General features: G+C 35.5%; 1 protein-coding gene across 2 annotated transcripts in view; it reads left to right on the top strand.

Moving 5' to 3' along the window:
* The window catches only part of nf1b (neurofibromin 1b), a 61,259-nt gene that overhangs the window by 2,213 nt on the left and 40,178 nt on the right, over nt 1-18,868 (top strand). For both annotated transcript variants that reach the window (XM_081354128.1, XM_081354129.1), the window contains exons 2-29: nt 2,337-2,480; nt 3,091-3,174; nt 3,320-3,510; nt 3,793-3,899; nt 3,999-4,066; nt 4,726-4,801; nt 4,888-5,045; nt 5,533-5,706; nt 6,709-6,837; nt 7,317-7,391; nt 7,494-7,625; nt 9,533-9,667; nt 9,769-9,882; nt 9,970-10,049; nt 10,137-10,254; nt 11,209-11,455; nt 11,565-11,638; nt 11,927-12,010; nt 12,372-12,713; nt 12,823-12,962; nt 13,753-13,875; nt 13,958-14,041; nt 14,128-14,244; nt 14,337-14,518; nt 15,439-15,650; nt 16,705-16,866; nt 16,987-17,090; nt 18,415-18,550. In XM_081354128.1, coding sequence (XP_081210254.1) covers nt 2,337-2,480; nt 3,091-3,174; nt 3,320-3,510; nt 3,793-3,899; nt 3,999-4,066; nt 4,726-4,801; nt 4,888-5,045; nt 5,533-5,706; nt 6,709-6,837; nt 7,317-7,391; nt 7,494-7,625; nt 9,533-9,667; nt 9,769-9,882; nt 9,970-10,049; nt 10,137-10,254; nt 11,209-11,455; nt 11,565-11,638; nt 11,927-12,010; nt 12,372-12,713; nt 12,823-12,962; nt 13,753-13,875; nt 13,958-14,041; nt 14,128-14,244; nt 14,337-14,518; nt 15,439-15,650; nt 16,705-16,866; nt 16,987-17,090; nt 18,415-18,550 — 3,792 coding nt within the window. The remainder of the gene's footprint in view (nt 1-2,336; nt 2,481-3,090; nt 3,175-3,319; nt 3,511-3,792; nt 3,900-3,998; nt 4,067-4,725; nt 4,802-4,887; nt 5,046-5,532; nt 5,707-6,708; nt 6,838-7,316; nt 7,392-7,493; nt 7,626-9,532; nt 9,668-9,768; nt 9,883-9,969; nt 10,050-10,136; nt 10,255-11,208; nt 11,456-11,564; nt 11,639-11,926; nt 12,011-12,371; nt 12,714-12,822; nt 12,963-13,752; nt 13,876-13,957; nt 14,042-14,127; nt 14,245-14,336; nt 14,519-15,438; nt 15,651-16,704; nt 16,867-16,986; nt 17,091-18,414; nt 18,551-18,868) is intronic.

Here is an 18,868-nt window from a genome sequence, read left to right on the forward strand (position 1 = left end):
AAACAGATGTCTTGTTGACATACGTTTGCTATAGAGGGTCGAATTACGGCTAAGATTGCTTGAACATGTCCTGTTTTGTTGCTCCAGGAACGTCATCACATCGTGTGAGATGAAGGATAGCGTTCATACTGCTATTTTTATACTTTATGTTGTGTATATGTTCATACTTTACATATTTTGTGTCCCACAAGTGAACCAACCTCATTGCTGACCCTTGATTGATCCACACAGCTTCACTTTCTTATTTTAAAAGCTGATTGGTCAGTTTAATATCTCTTCAGAGTTATTAGGTTACTTCAGATGGTTTCAGTGAGGTATGTTGTGTGGTGTTAAGTGTGATAGCTGTAGTGTCTTATGCAATGATGACTCTCCCTCTTTAGTGTGGATTCTACTGGTTTAAACCTGCAGTCGTACTTATGAAACAAGTTTTAAGTTAGAAATATAACCCATTGTTTACCACAGATAGGTGAAAGCCTGTGAATGGTTAAACTAGTATGTTTTCGTTTCATCTTATTTTGGTAGTTTGGCCTCTGTGTACAATGTTTTAACTGCAGAAACGTGTTACATGTCTTGAAGTTTTTGACTAAAATTCGACTAGACACCAAATAAACATTGACAGACTTAACAGACTGCCAGTTTTGAAACAGAATGATGTCGTTTTGAAAAGATATCGTGTCATTATTTACTCATGTTGTTTCAAACCCATATGACTTAATGGAGTTTCTGGTAGGATTTTCTTCAAAAAGTTGTGGGTCAATGCTGACAGAATTTCCGTTGTGGGGTGAACTGTCTCTTTGAGAGGATAAGTCTGTGAGAGTCTGGAGAAATATGCTGTTTATGAGCAGGTTAAACTGGCAACACATGAAAAATATATCAGTTTAGAAGGTACTTCAGTTTTGCTGTTACTTCTGCCCCTCAATGGTTGCTAACGGTACTGCAACAACAAACGCTTTTGAAAACGGTCTTTCCATGAGTCTTAGCTAAATTAGCCTTATTACTTTTGGTTGCTAAATACCAGATTTGGTGGCGTACAGTATATACACACAGATCAGAGGGTTTGAGAGTTTCAGAGGGTGTTCAGCCAACAGGTGGAGACGGAGGGGACTTGTTGAAGGGGTCAAGGGTGGCTTGTGGGCTGTTGGGATCATTGCAGTTTGATTGAGGTTCAGCGGAGATTAGTGGTGTTTAGTGACGCTAAACCTAAACTCTGGATAATCCCAAAAACAGATTTTGTTTCCACCGATTGGTTTTTAGCAAGTTCTAGACTTGCTCTTTGAAATCGAGATGTTTGCTAGTGTTTGCTTTGTTGTATCCCAGCAAGCAAGTTTTTTTTTTTTTTTTTTTTTTTCAAATTGATTAAAGAAATATTTTCACCTTCTAAATGATTCTGTCATCATTTGCTCACTCTCATGTGAATGTTTGAAGAATATCCTGGCTACTCTTTTACATGCACTGGAGGTCAAAAGTTTGGAATAATTATGTTTTAAAAGAAGTCTCTTCTGCTCACCAGGGTTGCATTTATTTGATCAAAAATACAGATATTTATTTTGATATTTATTCAGATACTTCTTTTAATATATTTTAATCTATTCTGTTATTGTATTAAATGTATTCTTTAATTTATTCTTGTGATGGAAACCTGAATTTTCAGCATCATTACTCTTCAGTGTCAGATGATCCTTCAGCAATCATTGTAATATGCTTATTTAGTGTCAGTTATTATTAATCATGATTGCTGCTCAATTATTAATAATGGGTCTTACTATGATCAATGTTGAAAACAGTTTTTGCTGCTTAATTTTTTGTGGAAACTTTTCAGAATTCTTTGATAGATGGAAAGTTCAAAAGAACAGCATTTATTTGATATTAATAATGTCTTTACTTTCATTTGAATCAATTTAGTGAATCCTTTTTTTGCCTTTACAGGAATAAATTACATTTTGAAATATATTAAAATAGATTTTTTTTATAATAGTTCACAGTATTACTGTTTATACTGTATTTTTGATCAAATAAATGCAGACTTGGTGAGCAGAAGAGACTTCTTTAAAAAAAATTATTCCAAACTTTTGACCATTGATAATGAAAGAAATGGTGACTGGACTGTCAAGCTCCAAAATGACAAAAAAGACAACCATTAAAAGTGGTTCATATGACGCATGCAGTGTATTACAAATCTTCGGAGGCCATTGATAGTTTTGTGTGATTAAAAGACCATGAATTAAAGTCACTATTCACTCTGATATCTCTCATCCAGTTTGTGAACACAAACACATTCCGAATGCATATGTTTGTTCATGAACACAGTCTAACTGTGCATGTTTGTTTGTTTTTAGCTTCCTGTGAAAGTCGGCTTGCAGAACACACACACTAAAATCAGCACAGAACACAATAAGGAATGTCTGATCAACATCTCCAGGTACAAATTCTCCCTGGTCATCAGTGGACTCACCAACATACTGAAGAACGTCAATAACATGGTGAGTACATACACACAATAAACATTTACAAACAGACTTGATATATATATATATATGTAAACAAACTTTTATTTTAGATGCGAATAATTGATTTGACAGCACTAAATATTTTATAAAATGTACAGATTACCGTTCAAAAGTCGGTGTTTGGTGTCAAAAAAACATACAGTAAAACAGTAATATTGGAAAACATTATTACAAGTTAAAAGAATTGTTTTGTGTTTTGATTTATTTTAAAATGTAATGATGTTAAAGCTGAATTTTGTCACATGATCCTTCAGAAATAAATCTAATATTCTGATTTGCTGCTCGAGAAACATTTCTTATTATTATCAGTATTGAAACCAGTTGTGCTGCTTAATATTTAGGTGGAAACTGAGATTTCCAGCTTTTTTTTTGTTAGTTATTTAGTTATTTTCTTTTATCTTTATTGATCCTATATATCAACATTATTCCATGTTTTCTAGATATTTATGATGGCTATTGAAAAAATATTGAGGCCAGAGATACTGTGAGCGTTTGTTAGACTGTCGAAGATGTTTCTGTTAGTTGGAGTTCTATGGCAGAGAATTTTGGGACACTTAGTTTGTCATCTCTCTCTCTCTTACAGCGAATATTTGGGGATACTGCGGAGAAGAACCTTTACCTCTCCCAGCTTATCATCATGGACACACTAGAGAAATGCCTAGCAGGGGTGAGAGACGGCTGCAGACCCTTTCATTGTGTCTCATCTCCGTGATCTGTCACTGTTGTGCCATTCTTTTTCAACATCATTTTTGAGGTTCTGAGAAGCACATCTAGATGTTGATGAATCCCATAAATGTCTCTTTCTCTATTAGCAACCAAAGGACAGCATGCGTCTTGACGAGACGATGCTCGTGAAGCAGTTATTACCCGAGATCTGTCATTTCATCCACACGTTCCGTGAGGGAAACCAGCACGCAGCTGAGCTGAGGAACTCAGCCTGTGGGGTTCTGTTCTCTCTGAGCTGCAGTAATTTCAGCGCTGTCTTCAGCCGCATCTCCACCAGGTGCTTGTGACTGCATGAAGGAATGAATGTATCCGTAATGCAGGGTTTCTCAAACTCGGTCCTGGAGGGCCACTGTCCTGCACGGTTTAGCTCCAACCCTGATCAAACACACCTGAGCAAGCTAATCAATGTCTTCCGGATCACTTGAAACTCATAGCTAGGTGTGTTTGATCAGGGTTGGAGCTAAACTGTGCAGGACAGTGGCCCTCCAGGACCGAGTTTGAGAAACCCTGCCGTAATGGATTTGATCTTTCTGACTTCTGTCTGTCTGGTTCTCTGCAGGTTGCAGGAGCTGACCGTCTGCTCTGAGGATAACGTAGACGTGCATGACATCGAGCTTATCCAGTACATCAACGTGGACTGTTGTAAACTCAAACGCCTACTGCAAGGTTTGATAGACTCAAACTCAATCTCTAATACTATAAAATATTTGAGGCAGCAGGAAAAAAATGTGTCAAATAGTTAGAGTAAACCTTTTCTCCTTGCAGAAACTGTGTTCAAATTTAAAACCTTGAAGAAGCCAGCCCAGTTGAGTGTCATTTACAATTTAGAGAAGGTAGGTGGAATTATTATTATCAGTATTAACATAAGAAAACACATTGCAGCTATGTGACTCTTTAATAACAATATAATTACTATTTTAAATGGTGTTATTTTATTTTATTATTATATTATAAAGAATATAATTTATGCATTTCTGTTATGGTCCAAACTGCTACTCCCAACTGCCCTGTCACCTGATACATGAATACATTTCTCACATTTATAGAATTAAAGGTACAGTAAGCGATTTCTGAGAAACGCTGTCGGAAGTGGATCTAACCGAGCGCCACAACACACTTGTAGCCAGTCAGCTGTAGGGGGCGTGTCCACTCATGATGGAGGAGAGAGAGTGAGCAAGAGGGAGATTTGAAGATAGACTATAGAAAGAGAGAAATATCACTGGACACAAAAATGTGCATTTTTGGGGCGGAGCAATGAAGGGAGGGGTGTGTTTGTTTGGGTTGATTTCAGATATCAACAGTGTTTTACAGAAATCGCTTTCTGCTCCTTTAAGTGTTTTCTTTAAATGTTTATTATTCTGTGTTTTTTATGATTTGGTGGTGTTTGTATGAAATTCACTCTGCTGCCACCTAGTGTTGTCCTGTCTCAGTGCAGCAAACATCTGCAATGTGTTTTTAAAAAATAAAAATAAAAAATCGATTGGATTTGTAGGCGTTCTGGAACTGGGTGGAGAATTATCCTGATGAATTCACCAGGCTGTACCAGAGGCCTCAGGCGGACATGGCTGGTGCGTCCACTGAAAAACTCTCTGTAACTGTACCATAACAATATGCTTTAGAGAGGATGTGTGAATCTGATGTGTGTGTCTTTTAGACTGTGCTGAGAAGCTGTTTGATCTAGTGGATAGTTTTGCTGAGAGTACGAAGAGGAAAGCAGCTGTTTGGCCTCTGCAGATCATCCTCCTCATCCTCTGTCCTAACATCACGCAAGACATGTCCAGAGACACGTCAGATGACTCGAAATACAACAAGGCAAGTATAAAAAACCATGAACTTGTGAAGATCTTCTCTTGATTTTTATTGTTCTTAAATTATAATACCCACTGGTAGACAGATTAAATATGCAATTATATTGTAGTATTGTGTTAAGCAAATGAAAAAAAAATGATTTAGGTTATTTTAATTTCTATGGCACATTTTATGCTATAGAAATAAATGTGAATTAATGAATGTTATTTTTTTATTTTAATATTTTTTATTTATGAACACACACACACATACATATATAGCATTATATAAGCCACAGACAAAAGCCATATCAGGAATTTTAGCCTCATTAATATAGTAAAAACATGTACACACCTTCTCTCACACACATGCTCAAATTAGACAGCTACATCACATAGTTAACCGTTTATAAACAGTTTGATGGCCATACTTTTTGTCAAATTAATATTAGACTAGTAACTATAATTAGATTCTTCCTAAACTATTAATGTGCTGTTGTTTTCTCCTGTAGAAACTGTTTTTGGAGAATCTACGGAAAGCCTTGACCGGTCACGGTGGAAGCAAACAGCTGACCGAGAGCGCAGCCATCGCCTGCGTTAAACTGTGCAAAGCGTCCACGTATATCAACTGGGAGGATCACTCTGTTATTTTCCTGCTGGTGCAGTCCATTGTCATGGATCTGAAGGTATGGACAAATATGGCTCTTAAAAAGGTAGAGTTTGGACCTTTTTATTTTATAATTAAAAATGTTTTTGGGTTGGTTTGTATAGTCAGGGAATTATTAACTTTGTAAACTTGACATATGAAATATAGTCAGAAAAATCTTTTTTTTTTAAATAAAACAGTTTATTGAATCTTTATAAAAGATAAATATATATTTATACATAAAAAATATAGTTTGCATATGTGTTTTTGTTGAGTTTCGTATTTGACACATCAGGTGTTTGTGGCCCATATAGTATGTTATAGGAGAATAAGGCGCTCATACTCAAGGAGGAAAATTAGATTCAGAGGTCCAAAGAAACAAAAAATATGCAATTTGGTGCAGTTGCTGATATTTATTTGGCTAAAAAGTAAGATGAAATTATAATAGCTTGTAAATCAGTAAAAATCTTTATAGGAGACTACTTACACATGTATATGAAAATCAGTTTCTATATCTCTCAATAATATGTCTTAGGAAGATGACCAAAACGCATAAAAAGTTTTATGTTTTTAGTTGAAAACGGTGTCATGTAAACGGCCCCTTAGTTTTATGATCGAAGCTCAGTAGTTTTTATTGTAGGGGCAAAACATATGATGCAGTTTTTTTTTCCGGCAAACTTTTAATCATGTTGATAATTTAGAAGCCTTTGCATATCAGATACAGATATATTGCAGATACAGTAGGCTTAAGTCTAGTGAGACCTTGATGAGCTGGTTTAGGTGTGTTTAACTGGGGTTGGAGCTGAACAGCAGGACAGTGACCCTTCAAGAGCAGGATTGGACACCCCTGGCTTATGCAATAAGAAGGGGAATGGAGTTTGGGAAATGTCACAGGCAGGACTTAAACCTGCATCACCCACATAAACCCCACAGCTCAACTTTTCAGATTACAGAAGAGACGAACACAGAATCCCAAGTGTGGTGTCTGAATCTTTCTTGTTGATGCTGTCCTCCTCATTGATGGTTGTCTCTTTGTCTCCAGGGGTTGCTGTTTAACCCAGCTAAGCCGTTTTCCAGAGGCGCAGGAAGCCAGAGTGCAGACGTGGACTTAATGATCGACTGTTTTGTCTCCTGTTTCAGAATCAACCCACACAACAATCAGCAGTTTAAGGTGTGTGGACAAGTCAGGTCAAATTCAAATGAATTTATGGAGCACTTTTCACAATACACTTTGTAAAAAGCAGCGGTACAGAAAATCATGATTTATAATTTCTTCAAACTTTTTTGCCTCGGTTATATTTATAAGATTAGAGCTGGGCGATAATATAGTTTAAATTTGGGACAATACAAGCGATCAAGCAGAGATATGCTATATAGTATATATCACCCTACACAGATATATATATATATATATTTATATATATATATATATTTATATATATATAAACACAACTTTTTATAAAGAGCTAGCCAATAGTATAGTTACATTTCAAGCTGAAATAACAAATCAGCCAGTTAAGATTTGCTATATGATGTGTAATTTATGTATGCGGATAAAGTTGATATTGAGAATTATGAAACCTGCAATGTTTTGTTACATTTATAGACTGTCCAAAGAACATGCACCAAATCTCTTTCTTTTTCTGTAAGGTGTGTCTGGCCCCGTCCTCGCCTCCTACCTTTCATTTTGTGCTGGTGAATTCTCTTCACCGAATCATCACTAATGTAAGAGCTCCTGGTGTCCTTAGTTCACCTCAGAGAGATAGGATGTCTGATTCACTCCCAGGATGTCCAAATGTCCTCTGTGTGTCTTCTGTCATGATCTAGTCCCCGCTGGACTGGTGGCCGAAGATCGATACCGTGTACGGTTACTCGGGAGAGCTGCGGCTCATGTTTGCTGAGACTCTGGGGAGAGTGGTGCAGGGCTGCAGCAGTCACGCCCCCCTCCGTATGACACCGGTGAGACGCCCACAAAACCTCTCAGAGATGAGAGAGCCTCCTCTAGTGTCCTGCTAGCTGACGTTTGGAATAGAATACTAGCATACTGCACAGTTTACTTCATATAGCCTACTATTTTTAGACGGTATGTGAAACAGCATACAGTATGCTATAAAAAAATGTTCCAGACAGTCCATGACATGATCACTGTGTTGTATAATATATATGTATATATAAATATAAATATGAATGTATAAATATTTTTATCTCCTTTGTTTATATATAATTAATTCAGGGTGACCAGTCATCTCAGAAATTAATGCAGAAGTGTTAGTTGAAAATTACTTTCTTAATGACTCGAGATTAAAAAAAATCACAGATAAAAAAATATATGCAAATAATACATCTACATTAAAAATTAAAGGGGGATATAAATAAATGAAATGCAATTTATGAGAAGCATAAAATGTATACTCAAAGGAAGATACAGTTTTTAGTTTGACATTTTTATTTTTTATATATATATACACACACACACACACACACACACTACTGGTCAAAAGTTTTAGATCGGTAAGATTTTTTATGTTTTTAAAAGAAGTCTCTTCTGCTCACCAAGGCTGCATTTATTTGATAAAAAACAATAATAAAAAAATATTACATGAAATATTATGACAATTTAAAATAACTGTTTTCTATTTTAATATATTTTAAAATGTAATTTATTCCTCAGATGAAAGCTGAATTTTCAACACCATTACTCCAGTCTTCAGTGTCACATGATCCTTCAGAAATCATTCTAATATGCTGATTTTATGCTCAAAAAACATTCATTATTATTATCAATGTTGAAAACAGTTGTGTACAATTTTTTTTCCAAAATTCTTTGATGAATAGAAAGTTCAAAAGAACAACATTTATTTAAAACAGAATATTTTCTAACATTATAAATTTCTTTACTGTAACTTTTGATCAGTTTAACTCATCCTTGATGAACAAAAGTATTGATTTATTTAATTTCTTTCCCCCAAAAATAAAATTAAAATTCTTACTGACCCCAAACTTTTGAACGGTAGTGTTTAATGTTACAAAAGCTTTCCATTTCAGATAAATGCTGTTCTTTTGAACTTTCTATTCATCATAGCATCATGAAATAAAAATGTAAATAACTGTTTTCAACATTGATAATAATCATAGATGTTTCTTGAGCATCAAATCATCATATTAGAATGATTTCTGAAGGATCATGTGACACTGAAGACTGCAGTAATGATGCTGAAAATTCAGCTTTGATCACAGGAATAAATTACACTTAACTATATATTCACACAGAAAATTATTTGTTTGTATTTTTAATCAAATAAATGCAGCCTTGGTGAGCAGAAGATACTTCTTTTAAAAACAGTAAAAATCTTACCGATCTAAAACTTTTGACCGGTAGTATATATATATATATATATATATATATATATATATATATATATATATATATATATATATATATATATATACATACATACATACATACATACATACATACATACATACATACATACATACATACATACATACATACATACATACATACATACATACATACATACATACATACATACATACATACATACATACATACATACATACATACATACATACATACATACATACATACATACACATATATATATACACACACACATACACACACACACACACACACACACATTTATATATATATACATACATACATATTGTGACATATTATTACAATGTTACTGTACATTACTGTCATTATGATTCAGTTTAATGCATCCTTTTTGACTGAAAGTATCAATTTCTTTTTTAAAAAACAATAATACTGATCCCAAACATTTTGTTCAGAGCTTTTTGTACACGTTTCTACTTCTTTCTCTCTGTCTTCCTCTCAGAGTTGGACGTTTAAGGACAAAATGAGCAGTCTGAAGTTTAAAGAGAAAACCACTGATCTAGACACCAGGATTCATAAGTATCTGCTCTTGGCTTTGGTGAAACTCATCCATGCAGATCCCAAATTGATGCTTCATGTGAGTTGTGAGGATGTTTACCTCTCTCTGGCTTCAGTGTGATACTTATAAAGATGCTCTTCTGTACATTTAATGTCACTTTTTTGTGTGTTCCTGATCAGAATCCTGGTAAACCGGGTCTGGAGGTCCACAGCAGCACAGCAGAACTCATCACAGGCCTGATGCAGCTTGTGCCTCTTGCTAACATGGGAGATATTTCCCTGGAGGCCATGGAGGTGAGATCATTGTTTCTCTTTCTTTATTCAGCGTGAGTTTAGTTTGCCTTTGTGTGAGTTATCGGTCATAATCTATCTCTATATTAGGCTCTTTTGGTTCTGCATCAGCCTGAAAGCATCGAGCTGTGGAACCCAGACGCTCCAATGGAAACCTTCTGGGACATCAGGTAGCTCCTCAGTGGACTTGACTCCAGTTAACTGGTGCAGATAGGAATGAAAATGCCCGTCTGATTGCGTATTTGTTGTTGGTCCAGTTCTCAGGTGCTATACTTCATCTGTAAGAATGGTCATCAGCTGATCAACAGCACTGAGATTCTGAAGTGGCTGCGAGAGATTCTCATCTGCAGAAACAAATTTCTCCTCAGGAACAAGGTGAGTCGGCACTCTCACCTGTATTTAACTAAACCACACTGTGTGGGCTAATATTGAAAATAGAAATTAAAATAAATGAATATATATTTAAATTATTATTATTATCATAATTAAATTATTTGCCAAAATGTGAAGCATACAACCTAACTACTCTCATGAAGAACTGTATCCCACAATTCAATGTGCTCAACCTGACCTTCCAGTGTCGCAAAAGAACCAGGATATCAACCAAGAAATGTACACAGAATTTGTAAAAAAAAAAAAAAATGAAATAACTATTTATTTGTGATATGATAAAATGAATGCCACTCTGTTGATTATACATGAAAAATGGTCAAGATATGTTCTATATAAATATTAGTTCTGTCAAATTGATTATTCGCGATTAATCGCATCTAACATAAATGTTATTTATATGTGTGTATATATATATATATATATATCACATTTTCAAACTTTTATGCTAGATGTGATTAATCAATTTTACAGCTCTAATTTAAATATTTATTATATAATGCATACTATTTAACAGTATTTTTAAAATAGCATAGTATGTAAAAGTATGCATTGTAGCTAATAGTACACATTTTAGTAAATGTTTTGTTTAATTTAAAATTATGTATATAATCTTAAATTAACCAAAACCTATCTATAAAATGTGTGTGTATATATATATATATATATATATATATATATATATATATATATATATATATATATATATATATATATATATATATATATATATATATATATATATATATATATAATATATATATATATATATAAAAATTACTAAAGCGATTATATTTAAGTTAATTGACTACATGTTAACTTGTCTTAGCACGGTTATAAAACTGGCATAGTATGTAAAAATAGTATAGATGACAGTATTCTAGTATGGACGTAGCATTTTAATATCAGGTTTCTAACTCTGTTGTTTTTCTCCTACAGGATCGGGCCACCGCAGGCAGCAACATCACCAACTGCCGACAGGCCCAGACCAAGCTGGAGGTCTGTCTCTACATGTTCCTGTGGAGTCCAGACATGGAAGCAGTTCTGGTGGCCATGTCCTGCTTCCGCTACCTGTGTGAGGAGACAGACATCCGCTGCAGTGCAGAAGACATCCCTGTGCAGTCCCTTCTGCCAAATTACCACACATTCATGGAGTTTGCATCTGTCAGTAACATGATGATTACAGGTCTGTCTGATCAACTAGTTTGAATGGATACGTGCCTTAGTTTTGTGAGATTTGGTGTGGGTGCCACAAGGGGTCAGCATAGTCTGTGTGATCTTTCTGATTTTTCTAGGTCGTTCGGCTCTACAGAAGAGAGTAATGGCTTTGCTTCGGAGGATTGAGCTGCCCACTCCGGGAAACACAGAGGTCAGAGGTCACACATTTACATATTTAATACCATTTGACAGTAGTAAAGTCATTCTGGTTGGTTAAGCGAGCACATTTGCATTGTTCTGATTGTGAGCTATTGTATTATTTAACGTTATTGTTTTGAATCGAGTCCTTTTAGCATATGTATAACTTGTTTTTTCACAGTTTGGTACTTGTGTGCTTTTTCTGTTGTTTGCTTAAACAGTCAACTTTATTTTTTGGTCTAATTTGATTTTGAAGATACCATGGATGACAACATTTAACTGCTCTGTTTGGTCATTTCAGGCCTGGGAGGACACACATGCTAAATGGGAACATGCAACCAGATTAATCTTAAGCCACCCGAAAACAAAACTGGAAGACGGTCAGGTCAGACACACTAACACTCACCACCAATAAAGGGCCTTACAGTAGAAAATAAAGTTTTGTCTACATTCTTGATTCTTCAATTTAGGGGACATTTCTGTCCCATTAGGTTAATTTGTAAAGAAAAAAATCCTATTTTAATTATAAAACTGAGATTGTGTAATTTATTTGATCTTTTAAAAATGTAATAATTTAAAAAAACATACTCCCACACTCACATTTTTAGAAAAACTAAAACTTATCTACACTACAAATTAGACAAAGAAATTAAAAAGATCAAATAAATTATGACTTAAAAAACATGACATGACAAAATGTTGGCTTTTTACATTTAAGCTTCTAAATCCTGTGTCTCATCCCTCAGGAATGGATCAATATGACGGGCTTCCTGTGTGCATTGGGTGGTGTGTGTTTGCAGCAGAGGAACGCGCCTGCTCTGGCCACCTACAGTCCTCCCATGGGCACATTGAACGATCGCAAGAGCTCCATGGTGTCCATGGCCTCGTGTGAGGGGAACCCAGAGTCGCCCCTGAGTAGGTTCCTGGACCGCCTTCTGTCGCTGATGGTGTGCAGTCATGAGAAGGGCCATCAGATCCGCACTAACATCAAAGACCTGGTGGGGCTGGAGCTCAGTCCAGCGCTCTACCCCATGCTGTTCAACAAACTCAAGAACAGCATCAGCAGGTTTTTTGATGCCCAGGGGCCGGTGAGACAGCTAGTAGCCACAGTTAATTGTGGTAATAAGTTACGAGCAGGTTGGATGTTAACATCATCAAACGTCATTGGTACTCATGCCTCTGTGCTTATATGTTTAGGTGCCAATTAATGAGACCAACACACAGTTTGTGGAGCAGACCATCGCCATCATGAAGAACTTACTGGACAACCATACGGAGGGAAGTTCGGAGCATCTAGGTCAAGCCAGCATTGAGACCATGATGCTCAACCTGGTCAGGTAAGGCATTTGCTTGCTTGTTAGTATAAACTTTATTGTGAACATCATTCTCTTGATAAATGTTTCCAGATGTGTTTGTCTGTCTTCACTGAGAAAGAGGAATTTGAGAATTTGTCCCACAGTTTTTTTTTTTTGCTTGCCCAATCATACCATTTGTTTATATTTCTACTATAATATAATTTGATTTGATTTTAATAGAATTTTTTCATTTGAAAGTTTGGGGTTGTTAAGATTTTAAAAATATTTTTGAAGGAAGTTTATTTGATCAAAAATACTGTAAAACGGTAATATTGTGAAATTACAATTTAAATTTAAAAGAAATTACAATTTAAAAGAACTGTTTTCTATTTTAAAATTGTAATTTATTATTGTGATGCTGGGAACTTTTAAATGGTACTGTATTTAGTAATATATAATTATTTAAATATAATTTTTATATTTACATCTATAATTTTACATTTAATAAAAAAAAAAATATATATTTAATGTAGTATACTTTTTAAAAACGTTATACATCAAATGATAAGCTTTCTTTAAAAAAAGTGAAATAATATCTAAAAATGATACTGTTATTATAATTTTACAGGAAACACCAAGACTACAAAAATATATATACATTTTTGCTGGAAAATTATGGCATACAAGACAAACCTTTACTGATTAGTTTGTAATTTCTAACGTATTTTTACTGATGCTACCAAGACTATCATAAGTCATTCTTGCAATTTTGACAGCCTCATCTATGCTATCCTTATCGTTGATTCCTGTGTGCCCGTTGGTATGTTGGCAGGTATGTACGTATTCTTGGCAACATGGTTCATGCCATCCAGATTAAAACCAAACTGTGCCAGCTGGTAGAGATCATGATGGAGCGCAGAGATGACCTCTCTTTCTGCCAAGAGATGAAGTTCAGGTACAAATGTATTTTTATTGTCAGATTATCTGGCATGTTGTATTCCTGCTTTGGAGATGCATCAGAATTCTGTTTGTCTCAGGAATAAGATGGTGGAGTATCTAACAGACTGGGTGATGGGAACATCCAACCAGGCCACTGATGATGATGTCAAATGCCTCACCAGGTAACACAGGGTTTTTATTCAGACAGCATTATGTTTAAGTTGGATCGAAACATGGATTTTTTTTGCTCTGTGGTTTTGATTGACAGGGATCTGGATCAGGCGAGTATGGAAGCGGTGGTGTCTCTTCTAGCCGGGCTGCCACTCCAGCCAGAGGAAGGGGACGGTGTGGAACTGATGGAGGCCAAATCTCAGCTCTTCCTAAAGTAAGACTCTCAAGTTCCATATCAAACCCTTTGCCTTATATTGTCTTTCCATTAGGTTTGTTCTTCACCCTGCCCCCTGCTTTACTCCCCAGGTACTTTACTCTGTTCATGAACCTGCTGAACGACTGCAGTGAGGTGGAGGACGAGGGTCAGCAGGTAGTCGGACGCAAACGGGGGATGTCCAGACGATTGGCGTCTTTACGGCACTGCACCGTCTTGGCCATGTCCAACCTGCTCAATGCCAATGTGGACAGCGGCCTCATGCACTCTATTGGTTGGACAACTGAGCCACAAACCTCTCAACTAACACTTTAAATTCATAAACCACTAAACCAGGCTTATTTTATTTTTATTTTTTTCCCTTTGACTTTATTTTATTTTTTATTTCCTTTTAATTATATAATTTTACTTTATATTTTATTTTATTTGTTTTTATTTTACCCATTAAACACATTAAACATACGGTCATATATCGAAATGTTAATCTTTAGTTAAACTTGCAGTCCAGTTAATAAATCTTCGTGTATGGTTTCACTATTTCTTAATCCCTCCCTGTTCTAGCGTGCACTATTCTAAATGATCTTTGAAACTTTGCATTGCTAGCACTTCTTGTACTATGGCTTGTATTCCTCATTTGTTGCTTTGGATAAGTGTCTGCTAAATTATAATATGTAAATTTAGATTCAGGGGCAGTCATATATATATATATATATATATATATATATATACACACACATACGTATATATATATATATATATATATATATATATATATATATATATATATATATATATATATATATATATATATATATATATATATATATATATATATATATATATACCCACAAATATATATATTAGTCTTGACTTGTAAACCCAAGGTTGCCAGTTCGATTCTCAATACCGGCAGGAAAAATGTAGATGGGGAAGTGAGGTGTCTTTGAGCAATCGCTCCCTGGGCGCCGGTTGTGTGTGTGTTCACTACTCACTGCTCCTAATGTGTATGCACTAACTTGGATGGGTTAAATGCAGAGGACAAATTCTGAGTATGGGTTTTACCATACTTGACCTTCATGTCACTTATAATCTACCGAACATAAAATGGCTTTTTGGGACAAATCTCTCACGTTATATTATAAGCACTTTCTAACACACATGATCAAGCTTTATGCGTCTGCTGCTCTCCTGCAGGGCTGGGCTATCATAAGGACCTTCAGACCAGGGCTACTTTCATGGAGGTCCTCACTAAGATCCTGCAGCAAGGGACAGAGTTTGACACGCTGGCAGAGACTGCTCTGGCCGATCGCTTTGAGAGACTTGTGGAACTTGTCACAATGATGGGGGACCAGGGGGAGTTGCCTATCGCCATGGCGCTGGCCAGTGTGGTGCCTTGTTCCCAGTGGGTGGGTACATTATGCAAATCTATGCAAGATGAAGAATTAATTTAGCTCCAATTCAAACAGTGTTCTTCACAATTCACTATGCAGCATATATTTATTATTTTATAAACGTCATCTTTTTAATTTTTAGAATTGTAACGTTAAAGCTTGAAAATCTTCTGTGACTTACAATAAAAATGTTTGCTAGTCAAATCCAAACAGTGATTATTTGCATACTGATTTGGCTGTGATCTATTCTTTAATAGACATATTTACATATTAAATTGCTTTTTTTTTCTACCTCTATTTATCCTTCTATATTATTATTATTATCATCATCATTCTCTTTCTCTATATATCAGTGTTTGGGTTTAAGTTTTTTTTTTTTTTTTTTTTGGTAACATTTTTCATTCATTTTACCATGACCAGTGGTTCTCAAACTTTTGGACTCAAAGGCCCCCCATATAGGCTAAGATATTTATTAACAGAAACTGGGAGTACTGATATATTGATCTCTCTCTCTCTCTCTCTATAATATAATATAATATAATATAATATAATATAATATAATATAATATAATATAATATAATATAATATAATATACACCTTTGAAGTTTCTTGTCAAGGCCCCCTAGCTGAGAGTAAACGTAACTTAAACTTGTTTTTTTTTTTTTTTCTTAAACTCTTTTTGCAAGCCCTTGCTTTTCCTCCAGAAAATGCTAAACTTATTATGTTACAAAGTTACTTATAACTTTAAGTCAGTATAATGTCTGTTGGGGAACTATCAACATAAAGTGTTTTATTAATAAAACTGTTTGTGCAGATATTAATCAAACAGCCTACTAATACTCTAGTGACTGCTAGTAGACATGTAGTTGCAAAGTTTCTTATAGTTAGTAGAATGTCTAAAGTGGATCATCAAAGTATTACCAAATATAAATTGCGTTTGTAAATGCATTAATATTAACTATTAACACTCAACACACCATTTTATTTTTTTAAATATCAATCTGTGTATGATTTTACTGTAAACTCATAGTCTGAGAGCTTCTTTGGTTTGGTGTTTGGTCTTTTCAGGATGAACTGGCACGTGTTCTGGTGTCTCTCTTCGATTCGAGACATCTGTTGTATCAGCTTCTGTGGAATATGTTCTCCAAGGAGGTGGAGTTGGCAGATTCCATGCAAACATTGTTCCGTGGAAACAGCCTGGCTAGTAAAATCATGACGTTCTGCTTTAAGGTGCCTCTACTCTTCACCTGGCATGCACTTAAGTCAAATGACCATTCACAGAGGCAAATGATCCGGATTAAGTTTATCTGTGAATTTCCCTCTGTTTAACATGGAATCTCCTTCTTTCAGGTGTATGGGGCCACGTATCTGCAGAAGTTATTGGAGCCGTTGCTCAGGGGAGTAATCACTGGTGCTGAGTGGCAGATGTTGAGCTTTGAGGTGGATCCCACCAGGTATCTGTCCGACAGAGCCTTTAAATCAGTGCTTCTCAACTGGTGTGTTGGTGCAAATTCACCTGTCACTTGATAGAAGCTAGTCAAATTAGGCAGAGGCATCATGTACAGGTTGCACAACATGGTGTCATTCTCAAACCATGTACAAAACTAGCCAAAGTGAAAGAATTTAACCCAGACTCATTTTAATAGAGTAACTTGTGACGAGAATAAACTGGTTTGTGCCGAGTCTGCCGTCCACCGTGTGTTTTGTGTGGGGAATAAATGGTCGCTGAGAGCCACAAAATCCTCGAAATTCAAGAAATCTACATTAAGCATATTAAAGGGATAGTTCGGAGTAATTTTAACCTAGGGTCCTTTGCACCATGACCTCGAGCCAAACACCCGCCCAGAAGCTTTTTTTCCCTTGGTTGAACATTATTAAAGTTAGAGCTTATTTAGAGATTCATTCAGCCGAATGGCTTAGTGCAGGCGCTAATGGATCTAAGGTTGTATCTCATAAATTACCCCACTAATAATGCCCGGAATGGTACCCAACTTCTACAGTAGTACAAATAGGTTCTGTACTCATAAAACAAGGCATTGGAAAGTTTGTAAGTACATCAGGGGTTTATTTAAATAACACTTGCCTGATGGCTTATGCTACCGCTAACCCGGACGTTGAGGTCACTTCCGTGATTTGGGAAAAGCCCGTAAAAGTCCTGGCAGAAAGCGATGCATAAGGATGTAGCGTAACGACGCCCAGTTCCAGGAATGCACTAATATTTTGTTGGTAGTACCAGTTTTCAACAATTATTAGTTAACACTAAGTTGTCAACACTTTGGGAAAAAAAAATGTATATGGAGTGTTAAATTCACTAGCTTTTCCCTTAGATTTGTGAGTTTTGCAAAGGACTTTTACAGGCTTGGTTGAAATTACTCTGAACCATCCCTTTAATAATTATGCATATTATTACTACATTTTAATGTTTGATTTTAAGGATTTTTTGAACTATTTTGGTAGTTTGGTATTTTTGGTAATATTTGGTACTTTTTGGTATTTTGGTGTTGTGACACCCAAAAATTGAAATTATGTCATTTACTCAACCTCAAGTTGTTCCAGTCCTTTCAATACCCCAGTTGGGCCCATTGACTGTTTGGTTACCCTTATTTTTCAAAATATCTTCCTTTGTGTTCAGCAGAAGAAAAAAAAATCATACAGGTTTGGAACAATTTGAGGTGAGTAAATTAAAAAAATTATAGCAGTGATGTTATCCAGTAAATACAGCAGACTTGTGATGTTTAGCTTCTGGTTGGAGATGATTCGGTTGTGTTCTTCCCTCAGACTCGAGACCGGTGAGAATTTGGAGGAGAACCAGCGCAATCTGTTACGGATGACCGATCGCTTCTTTCAGGCCATAATCAGCTCATCGGGCGAGTTCCCTCCTCAGCTCCGCAGCGTCTGTCACTGTCTATTTCAGGTGAGACTGAAGAAACTGATTTCTTCTGTTTGCAGTTTGTGGATGTCTGTGTTAATGTGTATGATGATATCACTAATGTCAAATATGCTTCAGTTTTGCTGTGAAGACTGATTGCCGAATTAAACAGTTTAAAGTCAACATGAAATCAAAATTTACTTAATAGACATTTCTGGAACAATTTATCACAAATAAGACCAAAAAATGGCCTCTGTAATCTAATTAAATGTAATAACTTATTTAAAATGGCATGTGAACGGCAAATCATGTTGACTTTAAAATCTGAAGTGGTTTATTTCAAATACATATTTGACATAAGTT

The sequence above is a fragment of the Scardinius erythrophthalmus genome (genome assembly GCF_964197995.2).
Source record: "Scardinius erythrophthalmus genome assembly, chromosome: 23".
In the NCBI taxonomy this organism is placed as follows: Eukaryota; Metazoa; Chordata; class Actinopteri; order Cypriniformes; family Leuciscidae; genus Scardinius; species Scardinius erythrophthalmus.